This window comes from Rhamphochromis longiceps, linkage group LG7 (genome assembly GCF_057381845.1).
Source record: "Rhamphochromis longiceps isolate RC_006_pf linkage group LG7, R_longiceps_female_GT1.1, whole genome shotgun sequence".
NCBI lineage: Eukaryota > Metazoa > Chordata > Actinopteri > Cichliformes > Cichlidae > Rhamphochromis > Rhamphochromis longiceps.
The window spans coordinates 61,131,016-61,156,555 of NC_140563.1; the positions used below are offsets into that span (position 1 = coordinate 61,131,016).

At 37.8% G+C, this 25,540-nt stretch overlaps 1 protein-coding gene and 2 long non-coding RNA genes across 3 annotated transcripts in view; 1 reads left to right on the forward strand and 2 right to left on the reverse strand.

Annotated features, from left to right (window-relative positions):
- necab2 (N-terminal EF-hand calcium binding protein 2) overlaps positions 1 to 25,540 on the reverse strand; it is a 165,695-nt gene that overhangs the window by 39,881 nt on the left and 100,274 nt on the right. The window contains exon 9 of the mRNA XM_085414689.1: positions 6,331 to 6,387. Coding sequence (XP_085270815.1) covers positions 6,331 to 6,387 — 57 coding nt within the window. The remainder of the gene's footprint in view (positions 1 to 6,330; positions 6,388 to 25,540) is intronic.
- Positions 11,573 to 13,819, forward strand: LOC146666571 (uncharacterized). The gene is made up of 2 exons (XR_014912441.1): positions 11,573 to 12,661; positions 13,044 to 13,819. It is a non-coding gene; the product is annotated as an uncharacterized LOC146666571 (long non-coding RNA).
- LOC146666572 (uncharacterized) lies at positions 22,432 to 23,714 on the reverse strand. The gene is made up of 2 exons (XR_014912442.1): positions 23,590 to 23,714; positions 22,432 to 23,207 (listed from the first exon to the last, which is right to left on the reverse strand). It is a non-coding gene; the product is annotated as an uncharacterized LOC146666572 (long non-coding RNA).

Sequence of the window (25,540 nt, forward strand, 5' to 3'; positions counted from 1 at the left end):
TGTGAGGGTCTGATTTTCTGGGAACGATTTCAGCCACAGCTTATGTAACGGACAGCTGTTCTCAGGTGGAGATTATTTATAATAATAGTACTTTAAAAGGGAATACTTTTCCAACATTTCCATCAACATCACATACAAAATGTCTGTTCTTTACTTTCTGAGCAGATCCTGTATTGAAGAAAACCGTGCATATGTAATCAGTACTTATCATTATTCATGAAGTCATACTGCACACATACTGATAGAGAGGCTCGTCATTTGACCAGCAGATTCTTCAAACCCTGAGCAAAGAAATTTGTTCTCCAAGGTAATAAAAAGCAAGGGTGAAGACAGGCATTCTGTTACGCAGGACTGCAGGTAGGGAACCTTCAAAACTCAAACACTTCTTTCCTCTTGGATTACACATTTGTTACATTTTCATATTAGACTAAACGTGTGTGCAAAGGTCCATGCAAGGTCCATGCATTCAGTGGGATCCCACCTCTTTATAAGGCCTCTATTCTACAGACTCTTTGCATGTCGGTTTTGCACTTTGTATTTTGCACGAATGAAAGAAAGAAGGTCTCTTGTTCAGCACAGTGTGCTGTCTCATCTATATACCGTATACAGTTAGAAGCAATCCTGTAAATCTAGTTGTGAATCTACAATGGTCTGACTCCACAGCAGTTTTTACGACTTCATTTTCAGATTAGTTTCCTCAGGAGCTTTTTGTTATTATGTTACAAAGACCCTCTTCTTCAGTATTAGATCGTAAATAACAGGCTTATCACTGATAATCACAACAGTAGGCCCTCTGCTTTTACACAAAGTGTTGATAAGTCTCCATCCTTCCATCCATCCATAATATTTTCACCTGTGAGCACCATGACTGCAGCAGGGGAAAAAGAATTAAAAAAAATGTGCTGAAATGAATGAAAAATGCTCAGTCAGGTTTTTCACTTAATCAAGTGCGCATGTTTTAACTGTTCCTGAAATGAGATCTAAGTATGCTCAGGGTGCTTTCAGCTATTGTGGTCACTCAAAACCTTTTTAATTTACTCAGGCCTAGGGATGGGTATCGAAAACCGGTTCTTGTTGAGAACCGGTTCCCACTGTTTCAATTCCTTGGAATTGTTTCCCATTTTTGCAAACGATTCCCTTATCGATTCCAGTCGCCCCGAATGATGTCACCGCGTTGCGGAGCGTCATTTACCTGGCAGGAAACACGGCGCGTAAGTGGCTCAAACGCTCAAAAGTTTGGTTATACTTTACGAGAACGGATGACAACAGGGCAACTTGCAATACTTGCAAAGTAGATATTTCATTTAAGAGAGGAAACACTACGAATATGCAAAAGCATTTGCTCACAAAACACGCGATGACCTTAAATGAATGTCATGTTTTTAATTCCGCTCCGGACTCGTGAATCTCAACCCAGCAGCAGCGGTAACGTTTGCACGTCCTCTCCCGTTAATGCGGCAGGTAAATAATCAACTAACAGTGCATATTATGTTAGCGTGTTCTGCCTTATTACAAAACCTGCCATTACTGTGCATTTAGGTGACCATGATGAGAGAGACAGACAGAGTCTGGCTCAGATGCTGGCAGTTCTCGCTGCAGTCTACCGTTAGCGTCTCCTTTCAGGCCAGGATAGACGAATGTCACCAAGCAGTGACTTAAGTTTGTGGTAAAAGGCTGCCGCAGCAGATGCCCCCGATTTTCGGTAAGTGAATGTGTTTAATTGTAGGCAGGGACATTACTGGATATTCTTGTGTAATTGCTACTGAATAATTTATGTTATACTTTGTTATTGCTACAGAAGAATATTTATTTTATTATTTTACATTTACAATTTTTTTTCCTGGGGACCCTGTGACACCCATTGAAGAGCCGTAGGCTGGATCTCTTAAGATCTCACTGTTGGGTTTGTAAGGCCATGTTACTCCTAAATTTCTATCTTGTTCAAAGAGAAGATATAAAAGAAAGTTCTAAGCTATTCAACCTTAGTGTTCTCCTTTTTTAAAAAGAATTGATAAGAAAATCGATAAAGAATCGAATCGTTAAACAGAATCAAAAATGGAATCGGAATCGTGAAAATCTTATCAATACCCATCCCTACTCAGGCCTACAGTCAAAATGTGCATTTGTGTTTGCTTTTGTTTTGTTTTATTTTGCTTTATTATATTTTTGCTGTTTTTACTGTCTTAATACATCATAAACCTACACAGGTTTTTATGTTTTTATCTTCTGTGTTAAGCACATTGACTTTGCAGTTCAAATGCACTATTAAAATAAAATTGCCATTGCATTTTGTAATAGGCTAAACGTGTAGCTAAAGTCAGCTTCATTACTGTCATTTTAATCAGCACATCTAAGAAGTAATTGCGTCGTACTTGGATTGTATGCTGTGCATTAATCTTTACCGTTCTTTGGGCTCAACTCCATCTTTCAATGCAGTCAGACAGCCCAACACAACACTATTGTTATCCTGATAGTAGCATTCAAACTATTTCCAAGCTGCTGCTCTACACTGCATCAAAGTTGACTGCACAACCACAATAGCATGTGACAAATTTACCATGACTTAACAAATAAGTAAAAAAAACAGTGGCAGTGCTGTGATTTTAAATTTACATTCTAAATTATCACTCGGAGGAAATTAGGTCATTTATATCTATGTCAGAGAGTTCATCCTGATAGCTGAGAAGAAGGCATCACTGTTACTGTGTTTTGTAATGAGGTCAGTGCTTTTGTGAAGTGCAAGAGAAAAGTAGTTGTGGATGAAAGTTTCAATAAAGCACAGTACACGCCACAAGGTCACAAGTTAAAAATGAAACTCAGGATATCTTCTTTAGTAAACAAACTCCAGGTTTAGTTAAAGCATGTATGTTTTTGTAGGTTGATGTAAATGCAGCGTCCTCATTTGGCCATGATGATGTTTAACCGTCAGTTAAACTATGCACACTTTGAACTGAAGAACTGTTTCATTTCATTTTCAAAAAATGGTTTAATGTGTCTAAATGTTTGTGAACTGAATGTGAGTTTTCACATTTAAAAGAACTGACTGTGGGTGTACACAAACTCCACACAAATACTCGCACATGTTTGGAAGCTCTGACATGGTGAGATGAAGCATGCGCTGCATTACCATGAGGACTGCACTAGAGTGGTTTCCTAGCCTGTGTGTTAGCACAAACACCATTATCTCATAGGCAAAAATGTCCCAGCTGGACACTGTTTACTTTGCTTTGTAAAGCAGGCCACCAAACAGCCAAATGGATCTTGTTATACAAGGTGATTACCAGTAGCTATTTTTATGTTTAATTGCCTCGCAATGTTATACTGGAATCTATTTTTTAAAGACTGCAAAGTAAGTATGCCTTCATAAAATGTTTCTATTATTTTTCAAGTTTAATTTTCCTGTTTCTTACCTTTGCCTGTTACTTCTCTTTATAATTGCACATTGTTAAGCGTTTTAAAAGTGTTTCCTGGAGCTGCATTTAAATTTCAAATCAGGGCTCTAAAACTTCTCCCTCGCATGTGGATAGTCTCTTATATAATAACCTTTTTTTGTGTCAGTGGCCATGACAACGGGACAAGTTAGTCAGGGCCCTCGTGGCTACCTAGCAGCAAATTGAGAGCCATAAGTGGCTCGACTGCTGAGGGCAAGAGCGCATTTGTGATTATTACAAAGGTCACCCTTAAACACAGGAAGGCCCTGTGTTAAACTTCCTGAACTTGGGGTATATGTAAACACAAATGCACGAAACATATGCACTGACACACTTACTTTACTTACATACAGATGTATTTATTAAAGAATAGGTGGAAAAAGATAAGATTTACTGGACTGCCCTGGATCCTAGAGGTGCCTCTTCAAGACATTCAAAGAAGTCCAGTTGCTTTCTTTTCCAGGCTCCTAAAACCTGGAAAGGAAAGCAACTGGACTTCTTTGAATGTCCTGAGAACCTACACAGATATGTAACCAATTCAGCTTGTGTGGCTTTAATCACAGATGAAGCAGACTACTAAATGCAGGTAAAAGGGCCCAGATAGTGACGGTTCACCAAACCATCTTCAACCCCAACATGATGCTAAAATGAAAAATGGAATAAAGGACTAAAGGAAGAGGCAGACAAATATAGAAAGATGCAAAAGGTAGGTGGTGCTGGTTAGTTGAGTCACTACCTTGATTAAGACAACTCAACTAAATCCCAGTTGTCTCTCGACAACATAAAAGTGGCAGCACAAGAGTCTTTGTTTCGGTCTTTTAATTGTCCGCACCTTGTAACAAAGTCATAAAGGCCACGATGCCATGCTAAACCGGGACTGATAACATAGTAAATCTTGTACCTGCGAAATTCCTGTCAACATGTTGGCACGCTCATATATTTTTGCCCCCTAAGCACAGGTCACAGCCTTGTTTTATTAATTCATATTTTCACCATCTTCTTTCAGCTGCTTCCTGAATTATCTACCTCTTCTGTATGTCCTCCTTAATGACATCTATGAATCCAATCTGTTGTCTTCCTCTTTTCTCCTGACAGATTCAACTTCACCATCCATTTTATATTTTTCTATACCTTATCTTGATATCTCCAAACCATCTCAGCCTTTCTTCTTTATCTCAAGCAACTTACCCTGACCTGTCCTGCTGCTATACCTCATTTCTAAAACTGTCCACCCTGGATCACTGTCTACAAAGCTCTTCAGCTCTGTCACCTCCAGGTCTCACTACCGTCTTGTAAATCTTCCCTTTCGCTCTTGCTGCTTTCCTTCTGTCACAAACTGTCCTGCCTGCACTCTCTTCTTCACCTCTCTAGTGTACTGCCCATTGCTTTGGATGGTTGAGTGCAGGTTTTTAAGGTAAGTCATACTTTTGATATTTGTTTTTATTGAGTTCAACTTTTACATCAAAGGGCCTTTCCATTTCATCATCAACTGTATAACACTCTGAACTGTTGATCAATTTTGTCAAAATTTTTACAGCTCACAGGTACATGCAATAAATTAATGCATACATTACATGGGGCGCCTCTGTCAGTGCGCCCCAGCGTGGCTGTGGCTACAAGGTAGCTTGCCATCACCAGTGTATGAATGTGTGTGTGAATGGGTGGATGACTGGATGTGTAAAGCGCTTTGGGGTCCTTAGGGACTAGTAAAGCGCTATACAAATACAGGCCATTTACCATTTACATATTAAGTATTAATGTATAAGAATTTCAGAGACATGCTCAGCAGTCATTTTTACTGTTTACTCTTTAAATCTAAGGTCAACCCAGGGACTGAAGCGTTGTCGACACATGCCCGGTGATTGTAATTTATACTTTTAAACTGCATATTTACAGCTTTACACAATGACACAAATAAGTATACATATTCATGTCTCTGTTCATGCTTTTAGTGGTGCATCTGTACAGAACTTAATGGTTCTAACTGGCATAAATTGATTTTTGATATATAAATACACCACATGGAATAGATTTTTCCAGGGGTCATTTGCTGCTTGTTCTAGTGTAAATGTACTGTAACTTTATACCAAAGCCAGTTAAACCCCTCAGCCTGTTTTATAAGCAAGAATCAATGTAGCAAACGACACCATCTAAACAACAGACATATACGAGCACACCTTAGTGAAGGACGTTCTTATGTCTTTGGTTTATACGAGGGAAAATAGGAAAGGGAAAAGTAACTGTGACTACAATAAATCCACATTATAAGAAAGATTGTTTTTGGCTTTTCAGGCATTCATACTTCTCACCCTGTTATCTCTACTTCACTGCAGGCATACATGTGTTGTTTGCGATATGCAATCTTAGCTGGAGTAGTGTGTGACAATGGTGTCAAATATTTGGGTTTCTGTAACGGAAGATGTTGTGATTTATGACTGAATCCGAATACGGCTTGTAAAGAAGATCGTTTTTTCTATGAGTCACTGATTGTTATCACAAACAAAATCCTACTGAATATGCTGCATGTGTCTTGCACTCCTGATATGCCTGCTATTGTCTCTGTGGGTGTTAGATGTTATAAGATAATGTATGACTCTATTTGTTCTTCTGGAGAATACTCGGTGCCCATAAATTATTCGGTTCCAGACAACAAAACACACACATTTTCTGGGAAATAATTCACAAGTTCACACCCATGAGAGAGACATACAGAGCAGGGCTATTTTTAGAGAGCTCTGGCCATGCATAAGCGCTGTCCACTAGTAATTGCATCATATAGGTATGTCATCAGGAACAGAGTAGTGCGGTGTAAGGACGGTATTGCAGCAGAAAGCGATGCTCGGCCCAAGGCTGTGTGCTGCAGTGTAGAGGACAACGTTAAAGTGTTTAGTCTACTCACTGCACTGGTGGTGCCATCTGTGTCTGTTAGCCTCTGGTGCAGGTCAAACCAGACCGTCTGCAAGGAGAAGCACAACAACAGCAGCAGCAACATGTCAATCTACAAGACCAACGACAGCAACTACTACTACTACTACTACAACTTGAAGCACACATTAGCAGCTCACAATGAGGATTTTCTGGACATGCTGCAGAGACAGGCACAGAAGGAGGACATGTATTTTACAGATTAAGATAGGGAACGAGGAGGAATTGGAGAGAATCACTGAGAGAAGCAGACATGAAAGATGTAAACATGGAAGACAGAAATCCCCAATCCTGTTGAACATCACGGGGAAGAAGATAGACGTGAAAGCATTTAGGGGAGTTGTTGTTTCTTCTTTTAAAAATTTACTAACCTTCTAGTTCCTTAGTTACAAAGTCTTGCACGGTTCTTTTTCTTTTTTTTACATTTTACACATAAGGAAACAAAAGACGATCTCTCACTTCTAGCTCTCTGACACTAGACAGTCTCTAAAAAAAGCCTGAAAGCAGAGTTTAGTTTCTGACCAAACACTTTTAGGGACATCCTGTGGCTTCCTGTGCCAGAGACTACTGAGCCTGAAATAGGACAAAAAAGGGTTACCAGTCAAAAAGTCAACACCCCCTGAGCAGTTGAATATTCAAGAAGAAGAAATGCAAACAAAGAGCAGAATGTGTTTTACAGTGTAGCGCTAGCAAGAACTGGTAATAATCCCCTAGGCCCTCAGCTATCTTTTAAAATTTCCACCTGAACGACATCCCCAACTGGAGCGACTATAAAGCCAAAATGAACATCCTTGAGCTCTATGGATGAGAGATACTTGGGAGAGCCTCAGTTCACACCAGCAAGCCAAAATATCTGTACAACTCGGGCAAAAAATAGTTTTTCGTTTAAATTTCTACCCAATCACGACTGTGAATCAGAAAATACATAACCTCGTAGCAATGAGCCAGTAAACTTTTTCTCATCCTGTGCATTTTACAAAGGCCAAAAAACAATCAGACCATACTTTAGATAATGGGCATTGCTCTTACGAGACAGCCATGCTTCAGGGGACGGGTTTAGCAAAAGGTCAATTAAGTGAAAGGCACGATTAAATTAAGTTCAAATATATCCTTCAGGCAAGACAGGAGCAAAGCCAGGTGGCACAATAGTATAGTGACTGTGTACAACGATGGCACAACATTGATTTTCAGTTTTCCCCTCCACTTTCACTGCCTGTGAGCAAGCGTTATATAAACCCGCTCTAATAAATCACAGTAAGCGCTGCAGGTGTCTGTCACCAAGGTGACTGATGACTAGCACTGTTTGAATAGTGTCTGTGGAGCTCCGAGGGCAACTGAGACTTTTACCAAACTCAGCAGGATCACGGCGTCCGGCACAGTGGGCAGGTGACACGCAGACACTCACACATACCAAATCCTAGGATGAATGATTTAAACCTAATGTGACACAGTATGGTCACAGCTGGACTGAAATGAAAGGTGCCGTGTGTTGTTGGCTGTTCAGTACATAAAAGACTCACTGCCTGCTATTTTCCTTACTGCACATGCTACACTGAAAGACATTTTTGTGAAACAGCTTTGTTTACCCATTGCTGTTTTCTTAAAAGTGCTTTACAAAGCAGCAGTACTAATGGCATGCATTCCATTAAACCTGCATTAACATTTGTTTTCAGCAATGCAAGCTCACTAACAAGCTCTTCTCACAATGCTAATGTGTTACTGCCTCACAAAAACGATATAGCTAACATGTTAGCATTCACTTGAGTTGTGAGTCTGCCTGCTTAGCAAATTAAGGTCGAATATTCAGCCCTCTGTTTATCCTCACTAATGTTCTGTTTGAACTGCACTACATTTTGTCAGATAAGATTAGTTTAGGCATTTACAAATCAAATCAGCTGCTTTCTTTTACACCCTGCATCACTTGGAAGATGTTTCCAGTAAAAAACTGCCAAAACATGATCTAAAAAAGGTTTAAATAATATTAACTTTTTTATGTTCTTAAGAAAGATAGGAAAGATGCTCAATCAGCCAGGTAGGGAAATCCCAGGAAGTTTCGTCACTCATCCATCAGGTTTAGGTGACTGGAGGTTTCCTTAAAATTTGCATAGAGAGCAAAATTAGCACCACTGACCAACTGACCAGCTCTGTTTCGTGATCATTAGTATGCAAACTGTTATGACCATTGATCAGTGGCCATGAGAATCATTCATAGAGAGTTGGGGAATGGCAGCAACCACAGCATTGTAAGATGGCGAAAGATATGAAACCTGCAGTTAGCTGAGACTGAAGAAGTCATCTTTGAGGAGTGAAGAAAAGTTTCTCCAACTGATTCCATCAGCTCAGTTGTCTGCTTGGGCTTCTATTGGTCATTTGCATGCCATTGCTTCTATCAGGGAAACAGGAGAGGGTAAATTCTGACATACTTTCTTATTGGCGAAGTCTTGCAGTAATGCATCTGAGATAGTTCAATAATAGATTCATATTTTGTAATATATCTATATTTTTGCTAAAGCACTTTCTGGATGGATGCAAAATGCATTTTGTTGCCTTGTACTTGTGACATGTGCAATGATAATAAAGTTAAATTCCCTTCTATTCTATTCTAAATCTTGTCCCAGATGAACACCGATAAGCCTTCACTCATGCATGTGATCCTTTGTTGCTACAAAACTACTGATCTTCAAGTTGGATAGGAAAAACACAAAAGTACAAATTTTAAGCTAAATGCATTTCCCCAAAATATACTTAAGATAAGATATAATTACCTTTATGTTTTAGTACGCAGGGGAAATCAAGATTCAGAGTATATATTTGATTGTAATTGAAACAAAGTTGTTTTAGTGGAAATATTGTAAACAGATTCACTGTCTTAATTAGCAAAATGTTTGCAGCACTGGTTACCTTTTACATGTCTTGCAGTTAATGAGCAATGTCAACTGACATCTAGAGTCACGTTTGTGTTAAGTCAGGGTATGATTTCCATTCTTTTCTTTGCCCATATTGCACACAGTCAAAGAAAATTTGGTTATCTGTGGTATATATATGTTCACATATATATGGTATATATGTGGACAACCACACCTTTTAGTCTTTCAATTCAGGTGATTTCAGTCCTGTTGTTACAGGTGTAAATAAATCAAGCACCTAGCTATGCAGTTTGACTTTACAAACATTTATGAAAAATTGAGTTGTCGTAAAAAGGTCGCTGAATTTGAGTGTGGTACTGTATTAGGATGAAGAAATTTCATCCTTCCCATATATTCCACGGTCAACTGCAAGTTGTACTAATGCATTTCGGAACGCCAACAACTCAAGTAAAATTCCAGAGTGGGATCACAGAGTGCATAGGAGCTTCATGGCATTGGTGTCCTTGTCTGTGCAGCTCCTGCAGGTGTAAGCCGTAATTGGTCCAGTACTTTTATCCACATAGTGTATATGTCTGCATCTCAACATGCAAACTGAATGCGATGTGTCCTAAATGTGGAAAATTTTGAAGATGTTAAAAATTTTGAAGATGTTGCAGATTATAAGACAGAACTGTAATAGTTTACTATTTTTTCACATTCAACTTGACAGTAATTTTAAAAAATAGTTAAAAAGTGAGCATAAGCATTGCCATTTATGTGGCTATAATCAAGTTATCAAACACAACATCACATACTTTTGCTGATAAAAGGAGAGATTGCATATGAGCCTCTACAATGAAAACTCATTATCCTAAGAGGGATGTTTTCAAGGGAAGCAAAATTTCCTGGTCTGTGGTGCACGGAGACTAATAAATGATGATATTTTGTAAGTAAGGAAAAAGGATGACAGTAGGAGAATGTGAAACTAAGACTGAGCAACAGAGGCTCCATGATTTTGCCACTTTAAGGAGGGTTTGTAGGTAACAGGATTTCCTGTGATATCCAGGCAAAGGGGCCAAAGTAAGACACTATTTTCATCTCACCATGTACAGCATCACTCAGTGTGTAGCTGGCTTATTATTCATTGAGTAAACAATTCATGATTCACTCCGACGCAGTGTGATAATATCTTCTCCTTCCAGACACCTGCACAGTCTTAATACTAAAACTTGTGCAGGTAATACTCAACAAAACAGAGAGGCAAAGACACATTTAAGACACCTCCACAAAGCTTTTGTTTTGATCCAGTATGATTTCTGCAGTATTCTGTACAGCCCTCTGTAAATTTAATCCAGCAGAAAATGCCTATTCATGTGCTTTTCTATAGCTCTCATTATTCTGAAAGCTCATTTTCCAACAGAAAAGTTTGGTGACCTATTTTCTTTTTCACGTGCAGCGGATTTCTGCTGTTCCCTGTTGTTGGTCCAAGTGTAATTATACGAGTAATTTGTCTTCTTTTCTATTCTGAAATCAAAATTTTATCAAGGTGGAAAATTGATTTCAGCAAAACCTCCAAAATAAAAGGCATCACACTGAATTGAAAACAGATACGCAAATTATTTTAGATTTCTAAGTAAATGAAATTTACGCAGTACTAGTATTGCTTGGAAACTTCTAGTTACTTCTAGTTACCCCAATTTGTGATCATTTCAGATCTCATTTGTCATCCTAATCATGCGACATCCAACACCAGTGAAGAAAGGATAAAGAAAAGAGAGAGAAGAGCAAAGATGTACCAAAAACACTGAACAAAGACAGCGGTGCCACATCTGCTGTCTGGAAGTCTTTGGCTGTTATCTTCTAGCATTAATGTGGCATTATGTCCACCTGTTAAGTAGAGACTCTGAGGCCTTGTCCCAGTGTTTAAGTTTTGTTCACAGAGCCTTCAGTCGATTATTTATTATTTTTCGTGTGTGGTTTTATTTAATTTATGTTTTATTTCTTTTGCATGGTGACACTAAAGTGTTTTATATTTGATAGTAAAACTGACCATTATGAATATAATGCATAAAAATAATGCAACATACCATTAAACCGCCTGAATCTTATAAAATTCCATGAGAAAGTGATATTATACCCCTCTCGTCAAACTGACAGGTCATTAATTATTCATGAGCTCCGGAAGTAATCCGGAAGTAATTAAATTATTCATGAGCTCCGGAAGTAGGAAGTAATTAAGTAATAAAAATATGATATTCATAAAAATATGATATTCCTAAAAAATATGATATTCATAAAAATATGATATTCATAAAAATATAATTGATTATTTAGAAAGTTTCTTATATATCAAAAAATAGCATTCTTTTATTTCTTTAAGCAATTAAATTTTTATTTTTATTTTTTTATGCTCAAAAAACGCCATCTGGTGGCGGGTCAGTGTGTGTGTGTGTGCGCGCGCGCGCGCCCGAGGCTGTGTGTCTGTGTCTCCGGACCGTGCTCTCTCGGGCTCCGTGCTCATGTGTTTAAAAATGTATTAAACCATATTAAAATTGTTTAGTTAAACTTGTGCTTTTGTAACGTTCAGTATGGCCACAAACACATGCTGCATGCCTTGGGGGAAAACTTTATTTCGATTTATATGCATTTGTAGATTTAGAATAAAACTCATACTCAGAAAAAACTCGCGATCCCCTAACCCTAACCCTCCTTAGAAACATAAGCAGGGAAAACTCCTTAAAAAACCCTCCGCGATTTCTCCAAAACCCTACAATAACTTGTTAGCTACCCCTCTATTCCCAAAACCTTATATTCGATAACAGGGAAAATCCTGAAAAAATCCTTAGTCTTTTTTCTCAAATTCAGCGCCCCGCGGCTCCCTTCATGCTCAGCCAAACAAAGCCAAAACTCCTTTAAAAAAAAAAATTCTCCGCGATTTCTCCAAATCCCTAGAATAACTTGTTAGCTACCCCTCTATTCCCAAAACCTTATATTCGATAACAGGGAAAATCCTTAGTCTTTTTTCTTCAAAAACTTCCCTCTTACTAGCAACCTCTAAAATTCAACGCACACTCTAAGTTCTACCTCGCTCTTAATCTCCGATCCACAACTTCTTGCAGAGCACAATTTTTTCCTGCTTGTTCGCTCCCCGCTCTGCTCCCGAATGCGCTGCTTACCTCGTTCGAAATTTGCGCCGGAGACCAACTCCCCCCCTTACTTCGCCCCGCTGCCAATCACATAACTATTGCACCGCTCCCTTCGCACCCCGGTTAGCCAATCCGCTCCAGGTCCGATTTTTATGATCTCCCGCTCAGGTTAAGACTACCCCCGAGCTCCCACAAGACCCCTGCCTTCAGCCATATCAACAACTGGAACCGCTCAGACTGCTTGCGAGTTCGCATAGGGAGCGGCCGATTTCAACAGCAACTTGCGTCTCTTTCCTTATCCGCATATCATTCGGTAAGTGTTAATCTTCCTCTCTAACTACATTTTTGCATTTTCCTTTTTACCATTCTGTCAATCCTTTCATTTAAAAAAATAAATAAATATCACAATGGTTTGTAACAGGTACAATACACCATCCATCCATCCATTCGCCTCCACTTATCCTTTTCTCAGGCTCGCGCGGTGCGCTGGAGCCTATCCCACGTACAATACACTTTAAAATATATATAAGCTCCACTTTTAACTCCCGTAAAAGTTTATACATTACATGTCTACATCACCTATCATGGCCTCATCGGGTATCTCATATCATCTTGTTATTGTTATGTTATGCTCCTTTGATATTTTGCTAGTTTGCGTGTTTTAAAACTCTTTTTGTTTTTCTTTATATTTTTAGACCCAGATGTGTTAACCTGATCCCTGCGAAACACCAGCTCTGCGTGGATTTTGACCGCGAGTGACCGGATGTTGTTTCCGGCCTGAGGTTGCCTGAAATGCCGTGAGGCTCGTTTGAAAGATTGCGCCCGAGACCAACTCCGCCTCCAAGGCATGCCTACCTTTAGCTGCCACCAGTGAGATATCAGAGCCGGGCTCCACATATCCAATCAGGAGCACGAGCAAGACAGCTTTTGCAGACTCTCCAGAAATATACAAGTCCTTACCAACTGCTCTGCAACCCAGTTTTTCTGGTCCCCTCACTAACATCGCTTTTTGAGATATTTTTTATGAACCACCAAAAAAGCAATTTTACCCCACAGTACAGAAGACTGGGTCTGAGGGCAGCAGCGGGGACAAATGATTGTAATGAAGCGACGGACATTTCATGGCTGGTCTTGCATAATCGTGAGTTATTATGTCATATGGTGATAAGTACATAGTTTTGCAAGAGGCATACAAGCACTGTGGAAAAAGTAATCATAAAACTGTTTTTGTGAACACCCTACGTTATGCTTTAAAAAATGTGATACATGTAATGTGATCATCAAAGAACATGATTTTTTTTTAAAAAACTTTTATTCTTATGCTTTTAAAGTATGTCAGATTATCTTAAAACACTTATTTGTATGTTATAATGTTTTTCTTACACCATGTGTAATTTTTATAGACACCTTATTCATTGTATCAATGTGTAATTATGTATCTTTTGATAAATAAATAAAATATTTAATCTTGTATTTGTGTACTTTCTGGTGATTCAATAAAAAATTAGTCACATACCGCTCTGATAAACACAGATGGCTGAAAGAAATGTTTGATGGAACAAAGGAAACAAGTGTCTTGCTGCTAAACTTTTAAGTCACCATGGTTTAAATGAGAAAGTCTGTATGTAAAACATGAAAAACTCCATATCAGTGATATCTACAAAGGTGTACTCATTTCTTTGTAATGGTACTTTACTGTTCCAATGAAACAAAAAGAAAATCTCATTTTTAAAGTACATTTTTCGGCCATCCTGACCTATTTTCAGGGGCAAGAATGTTGATGTTAGACTGTGTTTTAAATCAGGTTGTGTTATGTTATGGTGAAATTTAACTTGTTCTTTTGTGTAATTGCACATGGCCCAGCAAAGGACCCCTTAGTAAACTGTACAGCATAAGTTTTCAATTCACTTTTGTCAGAAAACTTCACAGTATGAGAAGTTACAGCACAGTTTCTCCAAACGTGTGGTTCTTTTTCAGCCAGCGTGCTTTTAGAGCATCTACATTAGCTCATGTAGTAAAAGTACAATCAGTAAGTGTACTTTAACATTTGAGATTCCGAGTCACTCTTGCTTAGATCATGTGAACTATATCATGAACCTTTTATTGTATAATGCATTAAACGTGTTCAAATCAGTTTAGTTAAAATAAATTGAAAATAATCTAGAGACAAGCAACTCCTTTTTAGCTTCTGTTATGTATTTACCTCTCACACCTTAATCTAGATGTTAGTGTTCTCAGAGTTAACATGTCTCATGTTGCCATGTTGTATTTCTAATACCCAGCCTCAGTGTTCGCCCTGTTGACCCTCAAATCCAAACACCAATGATCTAGATATTCACAAAATTCATAAGGAGATTCTTAAGGTCTTAAGTTTTGTTGTTTTTATGTTTTACAAAAAAAAAAAACTTCACATTTTTTATATTTTTAAACGAAAGTGACATGCAAGGATATTTTTCTTTAGTGATGTTGCTTCAGCAATCTCAAATACTAATTATTCTGGGAATTTTTATGGTCAAACTATGTGATTTTCCAAATGTGTGTGTGTGGAGTAAAATGACCTTGTTCTTATGATGTTGTCACCGTGAATCATTTAGGATTAACAACACAAATTGTATCGATAGCAGAAACAGTCTTATAACTTATAATTCTCACACGTTACCGCTAGTTTTACAAACGCAGTCTTCTTCAGCTCTGTTTATGTAGCTTTTATGAAACTGATTTTCCATAGTACAAGTAGAATTTAATTTTTCTTTGCTCTCCAGTATAAATGCAATAATTTGCAGGCTTTTTACTGAAACTCTCACAATGCAACACTCAATGCTCAGAGCTTCATATATCAACAGCTCTGAAAATATCTTCTTTTTTAAAGTAATGTAGGACAGGATCTCTCACTCTCTGTGTCTCAAAAAACCCAACTAAACTGGCAATCACCACTAAACAAATGGAAGTAGTTTATGGCTTTTTTATCAGCTGCATTTCTTTCATTTATGTATTGATCCCATTGTTTATTGGTAATGCTTTTAGGTCACTGTTTTAGCATGTCTGCCTCACACTCCATTTAAACAGTTTAACAGATAGTGGGGTCTGGTAAGGAAGTTGGGGGGAAGCAGACAACTCCACAGGAAGAGTCTTTTTGTCTTTTCTCCACTGTAAAAGATAGCAAGGCAGTGTGAAACTTTCTTTGCGGGAAAGACAAAACTGAGAGCCATGCTAGGCTCAGTGAGAGACTCTGCTCACCCCTCTGCCCCAGCGATGGCAGTCCCTCACCAAGCTTGATTTCTGTTCTTTGTCTTGATTAAAGAATGTTAGCTACCGCTCATCGCTTGTCTGCAGGCTTTATTAAACGGAAAACTTCCACAACAACCTCTAAACAGTGGTTTATGGCTTTTTGTCACCTGCAACACCATGTAACACTTGGATGTTAGATTCTTTTACCAGTCAGTGTTGTTAGCCCCAACCCCCAGGCTCCAGCTGTCTGAGCTCTAACCCTGGCTGCCAAATGTCCCCCTGAGGCCTTTGTGCCTTTTACCACCAGACTAAGTTTGTAGTCCTATCTACTAATATTATTTTATTTTTTTATTATAGCACAAGGTTCAGTTAGGTTACTACTTTGACTTCCTCAATTTGAGCACATTTCTGACCCGATACTTTATCAAGCTTTTACTCGAGTGTTTTTGACACTAGCAGCTGTACTTCTACTTAAGTGAAAATTGCCTGCAATTTTGCCACCTCAGTTGCCACTTTTCTGGAGTTTGTACACTTTTTATATTGAAACGTTCAACGTTTTACGTGTTATCCTTGATCACAGTTCTAAACAAGTTAACTTTCTTCACTTCAAAGTAACCCAAAAAAAGAAACTATATGTCCAGTCCTCTTTACTCCAAACCTGGTTTAAGGCTATGCTGTTGTTGTGATATGGCCATACAAATAATATTAAGTTTAATTAATCTTAAAAAAAAATGGCTGCTTCATGTCTACCTGTTCAGAGAATTTGCAGACTTTTATGGAAACTGTCACAATGTAACACTCTCACTGTCAAAACATGGTTGATCCATGTTTCTATGAACACTGATTAATATATCAACAGCTCTGAAAATCCTTTTTTTTAAAGTAAAGCAGAACAGGATCTCTGTATCTCTAAAAATCCCAACAAAACTGGCAATCACCTCTAAACAAATGGAAGTAGTTTATGGATCTTTATCACCTGCAACACCATGTAACACCTAGATGTTAGACTCTTTTACCATCACATTTGCAAGGGTTTATGTGTTATCCTTGATCACAGTTCTAAATAAGTTAACTTTGCTTGACATAAAAGTAGCCCAAAGAAGACAAATATATGTCCAGTTCTTTTTTACTCCAAACCTACTGATCGGAAAACATTATGTGATGCTGGAAGTTTTCATCCTATCCATCTGCAAAACAAGTTTACCTGTAAGCCAACACATTAGACGTAAGCAAATTTGTGAAATTCCTGAACAATGTGCTTTGTGGAGTAGCAGTAGTACTAGAACTAGTACTAGTAGTCCTAGTATTCTGCAGCAACCAGGCTTCAAGAGTGATCACTCTTCTGGCTTTCAAATGGTGAAAACATGTCACAGTCTTAACCGCAAATCAGAAATGTTGGTAAATTTAAAAAGGAATTTAAACGTCAGCTTTGACATAGACACAGACTTTATTAATGCCACACTCAGGAAATTCACATGTTACACATGATTTAGCTCACCTGCTAAATCCCCAGAGCAATAACCCCATCAGCATCATTAGCCTGAGTGTTGATCCTCCAGGTGAGTGAGTGGAGTTGAGTGTGTGTGTGTGTGTGTGTGTGTGTGTGTGTGTGTGTGTGTGTGTGTGTGTGTGTGTGTGTGTGTGTGTGAGATCAGAGGTGAAGCTGCTTTCTGCAAAGTCTCATCAACAACATCTTTAGAAACAAACATCAACAACCAGGAAGAGTCTAAAAGCACTAAATATGAAACAGACCATTTACCATACCCAACACTGAGCTCCTGCACAGTCAGATGGAGTGAAACATAATGTCCCAGTGGTGTTCTGTTGGATTTAGCAGGTGAGCGTTGTTGCCAGTCAAAACCTTTTTGGAAACTCTTTACAAGAATCAATGTAATTATTTGTTTTACTTGAATCAAATGTATTGGTTTATATACCTGAAATAAAACTTTTTTTTGGAAACCCGTTACATCAAATAAAACTTTCTTGGAAAAGCATTGCAAGAATCAATCGAGTTATTTGTTTTACCCCATTCAAATCTATTGGTTTCATTACATCAAATTAAATAATTTTGGAAACCCGTTACATCAAATAAAACTTTTTTGGAAAAACTTTACAAGAATCAATGTAATTATTTGTTTTACTTGAATCAAATGTAATGGTTTATATACCTGAAATAAAACTTTTTTGGAAACCCTGTACATGAAGTAAAAGGTTTTTGATCTTGTAAGTTCTGGCTTTAATATTTTCAGCTGATAAAGTGAACTCGTGCGGGTGTATTGTGACTGCTCCATCACAATGTATAATTTGACTTGTGAGGTACACACAACAAGGCCAACAAGAAAAAGTGAATTAGAGATTCATTACAAAATACAAAAAATAAAAATAAATAGTGCACAAATTTAAAACAAGCAAAACACCTATGCAAGAGTAACTACTAATGATTTACAAATACTTGTCATATACAACCAATACACTCAGAGAATTTTACCATATCAGTATAAAGCTCTCTGTAATTCCTGGACAGTTCGTGAAATAATTTAAAATTAAATCTGCACTTCAGTTAACTATTCTTTTTTAACAACAGGTTTATGTCTTAGATCTACGGATACAGCTAAAACACTCTGCTTGTATAATGCTATATTCTCTCCCAGCTTATCCTTTTCTCACAACAGGGTGATTCCCAAAGTACGAGTCAATAAAACAATCACTCTAAAACCAAGAACAGAAAGATAAAGTTGCAAAATAAAAGATTAAGGATTGTGTTTTTATAGCATGTAGTAAACTATCCCCTTTTTCTAACACAGAGTTTGTATGAAGTTCACTTTATCAGCTGAAAATATTAAAGCCAGAACTTACAAGATCAAAAACCTTTTACTTCATGTACAGGGTTTCCAAAAAAGTTTTATTTCAGGTATATAAACCATTACATTTGATTCAAGTAAAACAAATAATTACATTGATTCTTGTAAAGTTTTTCCAAAAAAGTTTTATTTGATGTAACGGGTTTCCAAAATTATTTAATTTGATGTAATGAAACCAATAGATTTGAATGGGGTAAAACAAATAACTCGATTGATTCTTGCAATGCTTTTCCAAGAAAGTTTTATTTGATGTAACGGGTTTCCAAAAAAAAGTTTTATTTCAGGTATATAAACCAATACATTTGATTCAAGTAAAACAAATAATTACATTGATTCTTGTAAAGAGTTTCCAAAAAGGTTTTGACTGGCAACAACGCTCACCTGCTAAATCCAACAGAACACCACTGGGACATTATGTTTCACTCCATCTGACTGTGCAGGAGCTCAGTGTTGGGTATGGTAAATGGTCTGTTTCATATTTAGTGCTTTTAGACTCTTCCTGGTTGTTGATGTTTGTTTCTAAAGATGTTGTTGATGAGACTTTGCAGAAAGCAGCTTCACCTCTGATCACACACACACACACACACACACACACACACACACACACACACACACACACACACACACACACACACACACACACACACACACACACACACACTCAACTCCACTCACTCACCTGGAGGATCAACACTCAGGCTAATGATGCTGATGGGGTTATTGCTCTGGGGATTTAGCAGGTGAGCTAAATCATGTGTAACATGTGAATTTCCTGAGTGTGGCATTAATAAAGTCTGTGTCTATGTCAAAGCTGACGTTTAAATTCCTTTTTAAATTTACCAACATTTCTGATTTGCGGTTAAGACTGTGACATGTTTTCACCATTTGAAAGCCAGAAGAGTGATCACTCTTGAAGCCTGGTTGCTGCAGAATACTAGGACTACTAGTACTAGTTCTAGTACTACTGCTACTCCACAAAGCACATTGTTCAGGAATTTCACAAATTTGCTTACGTCTAATGTGTTGGCTTACAGGTAAACTTGTTTTGCAGATGGATAGGATGAAAACTTCCAGCATCACATAATGTTTTCCGATCAGTAGGTTTGGAGTAAAAAAGAACTGGACATATATTTGTCTTCTTTGGGCTACTTTTATGTCAAGCAAAGTTAACTTATTTAGAACTGTGATCAAGGATAACACATAAACCCTTGCAAATGTGATGGTAAAAGAGTCTAACATCTAGGTGTTACATGGTGTTGCAGGTGATAAAGATCCATAAACTACTTCCATTTGTTTAGAGGTGATTGCCAGTTTTGTTGGGATTTTTAGAGATACAGAGATCCTGTTCTGCTTTACTTTAAAAAAAAGGATTTTCAGAGCTGTTGATATATTAATCAGTGTTCATAGAAACATGGATCAACCATGTTTTGACAGTGAGAGTGTTACATTGTGACAGTTTCCATAAAAGTCTGCAAATTCTCTGAACAGGTAGCCATGAAGCAGCCATTTTTTTTTAAGATTAATTAAACTTAATATTATTTGTATGGCCATATCACAACAACAGCATAGCCTTAAACCAGGTTTGGAGTAAAGAGGACTGGACATATAGTTTCTTTTTTTGGGTTACTTTGAAGTGAAGAAAGTTAACTTGTTTAGAACTGTGATCAAGGATAACACGTAAAACGTTGAACGTTTCAATATAAAAAGTGTACAAACTCCAGAAAAGTGGCAACTGAGGTGGCAAAATTGCAGGCAATTTTCACTTAAGTAGAAGTACAGCTGCTAGTGTCAAAAACACTCGAGTAAAAGCTTGATAAAGTATCGGGTCAGAAATGTGCTCAAATTGAGGAAGTCAAAGTAGTAACCTAACTGAACCTTGTGCTATAATAAAAAAATAAAATAATATTAGTAGATAGGACTACAAACTTAGTCTGGTGGTAAAAGGCACAAAGGCCTCAGGGGGACATTTGGCAGCCAGGGTTAGAGCTCAGACAGCTGGAGCCTGGGGGTTGGGGCTAACAACACTGACTGGTAAAAGAATCTAACATCCAAGTGTTACATGGTGTTGCAGGTGACAAAAAGCCATAAACCACTGTTTAGAGGTTGTTGTGGAAGTTTTCCATTTAATAAAGCCTGCAGACAAGCGATGAGCGGTAGCTAACATTCTTTAATCAAGACAAAGAACAGAAATCGAGCTTGGTGAGGGACTGCCATCGCTGGGGCAGAGGGTGAGCAGAGTCTCTCACTGAGCCTAGCATGGCTCTCAGTTTTGTCTTTCCCGCAAAGAAAGTTTCACACTGCCTTGCTATCTTTTACAGTGGAGAAAAGACAAAAAGACTCTTCCTGTGGAGTTGTCTGCTTCCCCCCAACTTCCTTACCAGACCCCACTATCTGTTAAACTGTTTAAATGGAGTGTGAGGCAGACATGCTAAAACAGTGACCTAAAAGCATTACCAATAAACAATGGGATCAATACATAAATGAAAGAAATGCAGCTGATAAAAAAGCCATAAACTACTTTCATTTGTTTAGTGGTGATTGCCAGTTTAGTTGGGTTTTTTTGAGACACAGAGAGTGAGAGATCCTGTCCTACATTACTTTAAAAAAGAAGATATTTTCAGAGCTGTTGATATATGAAGCTCTGAGCATTGAGTGTTGCATTGTGAGAGTTTCAGTAAAAAGCCTGCAAATTATTGCATTTATACTGGAGAGCAAAGAAAAATTAAATTCTACTTGTACTATGGAAAATCAGTTTCATAAAAGCTACATAAACAGAGCTGAAGAAGACTGTGTTTGTAAAACTAGCGGTAACGTGTGAGAATTATAAGTTATAAGACTGTTTCTGCTATCGATACAATTTGTGTTGTTAATCCTAAATGATTCACGGTGACAACATCATAAGAACAAGGTCATTTTACTCCACACACACACATTTGGAAAATCACATAGTTTGACCATAAAAATTCCCAGAATAATTAGTATTTGAGATTGCTGAAGCAACATCACTAAAGAAAAATATCCTTGCATGTCACTTTCGTTTAAAAATATAAAAAATGTGAAGTTTTTTTTTTTGTAAAACATAAAAACAACAAAACTTAAGACCTTAAGAATCTCCTTATGAATTTTGTGAATATCTAGATCATTGGTGTTTGGATTTGAGGGTCAACAGGGCGAACACTGAGGCTGGGTATTAGAAATACAACATGGCAACATGAGACATGTTAACTCTGAGAACACTAACATCTAGATTAAGGTGTGAGAGGTAAATACATAACAGAAGCTAAAAAGGAGTTGCTTGTCTCTAGATTATTTTCAATTTATTTTAACTAAACTGATTTGAACACGTTTAATGCATTATACAATAAAAGGTTCATGATATAGTTCACATGATCTAAGCAAGAGTGACTCGGAATCTCAAATGTTAAAGTACACTTACTGATTGTACTTTTACTACATGAGCTAATGTAGATGCTCTAAAAGCACGCTGGCTGAAAAAGAACCACACGTTTGGAGAAACTGTGCTGTAACTTCTCATACTGTGAAGTTTTCTGACAAAAGTGAATTGAAAACTTATGCTGTACAGTTTACTAAGGGGTCCTTTGCTGGGCCATGTGCAATTACACAAAAGAACAAGTTAAATTTCACCATAACATAACACAACCTGATTTAAAACACAGTCTAACATCAACATTCTTGCCCCTGAAAATAGGTCAGGATGGCCGAAAAATGTACTTTAAAAATGAGATTTTCTTTTTGTTTCATTGGAACAGTAAAGTACCATTACAAAGAAATGAGTACACCTTTGTAGATATCACTGATATGGAGTTTTTCATGTTTTACATACAGACTTTCTCATTTAAACCATGGTGACTTAAAAGTTTAGCAGCAAGACACTTGTTTCCTTTGTTCCATCAAACATTTCTTTCAGCCATCTGTGTTTATCAGAGCGATATGTGACTAATTTTTTATTGAATCACCAGAAAGTACACAAATACAAGATTAAATATTTTATTTATTTATCAAAAGATACATAATTACACATTGATACAATGAATAAGGTGTCTATAAAAATTACACATGGTGTAAGAAAAACATTATAACATACAAATAAGTGTTTTAAGATAATCTGACATACTTTAAAAGCATAAGAATAAAAGTTTTTTAAAAAAAAATCATGTTCTTTGATGATCACATTACATGTATCACATTTTTTAAAGCATAACGTAGGGTGTTCACAAAAACAGTTTTATGATTACTTTTTCCACAGTGCTTGTATGCCTCTTGCAAAACTATGTACTTATCACCATATGACATAATAACTCACGATTATGCAAGACCAGCCATGAAATGTCCGTCGCTTCATTACAATCATTTGTCCCCGCTGCTGCCCTCAGACCCAGTCTTCTGTACTGTGGGGTAAAATTGCTTTTTTGGTGGTTCATAAAAAATATCTCAAAAAGCGATGTTAGTGAGGGGACCAGAAACACTGGGTTGCAGAGCAGTTGGTAAGGACTTGTATATTTCTGGAGAGTCTGCAAAAGCTGTCTTGCTCGTGCTCCTGATTGGATATGTGGAGCCCGGCTCTGATATCTCACTGGTGGCAGCTAAAGGTAGGCATGCCTTGGAGGCGGAGTTGGTCTCGGGCGCAATCTTTCAAACGAGCCTCACGGCATTTCAGGCAACCTCAGGCCGGAAACAACATCCGGTCACTCGCGGTCAAAATCCACGCAGAGCTGGTGTTTCGCAGGGATCAGGTTAACACATCTGGGTCTAAAAATATAAAGAAAAACAAAAAGAGTTTTAAAACACGCAAACTAGCAAAATATCAAAGGAGCATAACATAACAATAACAAGATGATATGAGATACCCGATGAGGCCATGATAGGTGATGTAGACATGTAATGTATAAACTTTTACGGGAGTTAAAAGTGGAGCTTATATATATTTTAAAGTGTATTGTACGTGGGATAGGCTCCAGCGCACCGCGCGAGCCTGAGAAAAGGATAAGTGGAGGCGAATGGATGGATGGATGGTGTATTGTACCTGTTACAAACCATTGTGATATTTATTTATTTTTTTAAATGAAAGGATTGACAGAATGGTAAAAAGGAAAATGCAAAAATGTAGTTAGAGAGGAAGATTAACACTTACCGAATGATATGCGGATAAGGAAAGAGACGCAAGTTGCTGTTGAAATCGGCCGCTCCCTATGCGAACTCGCAAGCAGTCTGAGCGGTTCCAGTTGTTGATATGGCTGAAGGCAGGGGTCTTGTGGGAGCTCGGGGGTAGTCTTAACCTGAGCGGGAGATCATAAAAATCGGACCTGGAGCGGATTGGCTAACCGGGGCGCGAAGGGAGCGGTGCAATAGTTATGTGATTGGCAGCGGGGCGAAGTAAGGGGGGGAGTTGGTCTCCGGCGCAAATTTCGAACGAGGTAAGCAGCGCATTCGGGAGCAGAGCGGGGAGCGAACAAGCAGGAAAAAATTGTGCTCTGCAAGAAGTTGTGGATCGGAGATTAAGAGCGAGGTAGAACTTAGAGTGTGCGTTGAATTTTAGAGGTTGCTAGTAAGAGGGAAGTTTTTGAAGAAAAAAGACTAAGGATTTTCCCTGTTATCGAATATAAGGTTTTGGGAATAGAGGGGTAGCTAACAAGTTATTGTAGGGATTTGGAGAAATCGCGGAGAATTTTTTTTTTTAAAGGAGTTTTGGCTTTGTTTGGCTGAGCATGAAGGGAGCCGCGGGGCGCTGAATTTGAGAAAAAAGACTAAGGATTTTTTCAGGATTTTCCCTGTTATCGAATATAAGGTTTTGGGAATAGAGGGGTAGCTAACAAGTTATTGTAGGGTTTTGGAGAAATCGCGGAGGGTTTTTTAAGGAGTTTTCCCTGCTTATGTTTCTAAGGAGGGTTAGGGTTAGGGGATCGCGAGTTTTTTCTGAGTATGAGTTTTATTCTAAATCTACAAATGCATATAAATCGAAATAAAGTTTTCCCCCAAGGCATGCAGCATGTGTTTGTGGCCATACTGAACGTTACAAAAGCACAAGTTTAACTAAACAATTTTAATATGGTTTAATACATTTTTAAACACATGAGCACGGAGCCCGAGAGAGCACGGTCCGGAGACACAGACACACAGCCTCGGGCGCGCGCGCGCGCACACACACACACACTGACCCGCCACCAGATGGCGTTTTTTGAGCATAAAAAAATAAAAATAAAAATTTAATTGCTTAAAGAAATAAAAGAATGCTATTTTTTGATATATAAGAAACTTTCTAAATAATCAATTATATTTTTATGAATATCATATTTTTATGAATATCATATTTTTTAGGAATATCATATTTTTATGAATATCATATTTTTATGAATATCATATTTTTATTACTTAATTACTTCCTACTTCCGGAGCGCATGAATAATTTAATTACTTCCGGAGCTCCGGAAGTAATTACTTCCGGAGCTCATGAATAATTAATGACCTGTCAGTTTGACGAGAGGGGTATAATATCACTCTCTTCCATGTTATACTGTCCAGCACACCATGTACAGATTGTGCAGAGACAAACATAAAAGTCAGATGTGTGGCTTTATAGAGGTTTATATTTCTTGACCTGAAGCAAAACACTTCAGGTTTTCTTATCACAGACAGTTTTCCTATCAGAGAGCCTCAGAGAAGGATCAAGGCAGAAGCTTTTACCCCTTCTTGAGCCTGAGCTACATGTCAGTAGACTGCAGCTTTATAATTCCTGTGCATTTCTGAGTAGAATGGTCTTTAGATTTAATTCTCAATAAGAAAGTGAATTAGTCTATCTTTTTAAAAACGTTGACTATATCATTAAAGACCTGGCCAGTGACTCTGTAACCATCCACTTTATCTGCTGTGACGTAGAAATGGTGGTGTGCTGCCACATGAAGCACCATTTTTGATAGCTGCACACACAACAAGACAACAATATGTAATCCTATATAACATGAAGACAACAAGCACTTAAATTTAAACCTACTTTTCAGTTTACACATGCCTTGTTCCCCCTGGTAACTTGTTTTAATAGAGAAAGAGCTGATAAATGAATGCTCTGTCACTCTCCTTTCTACCTC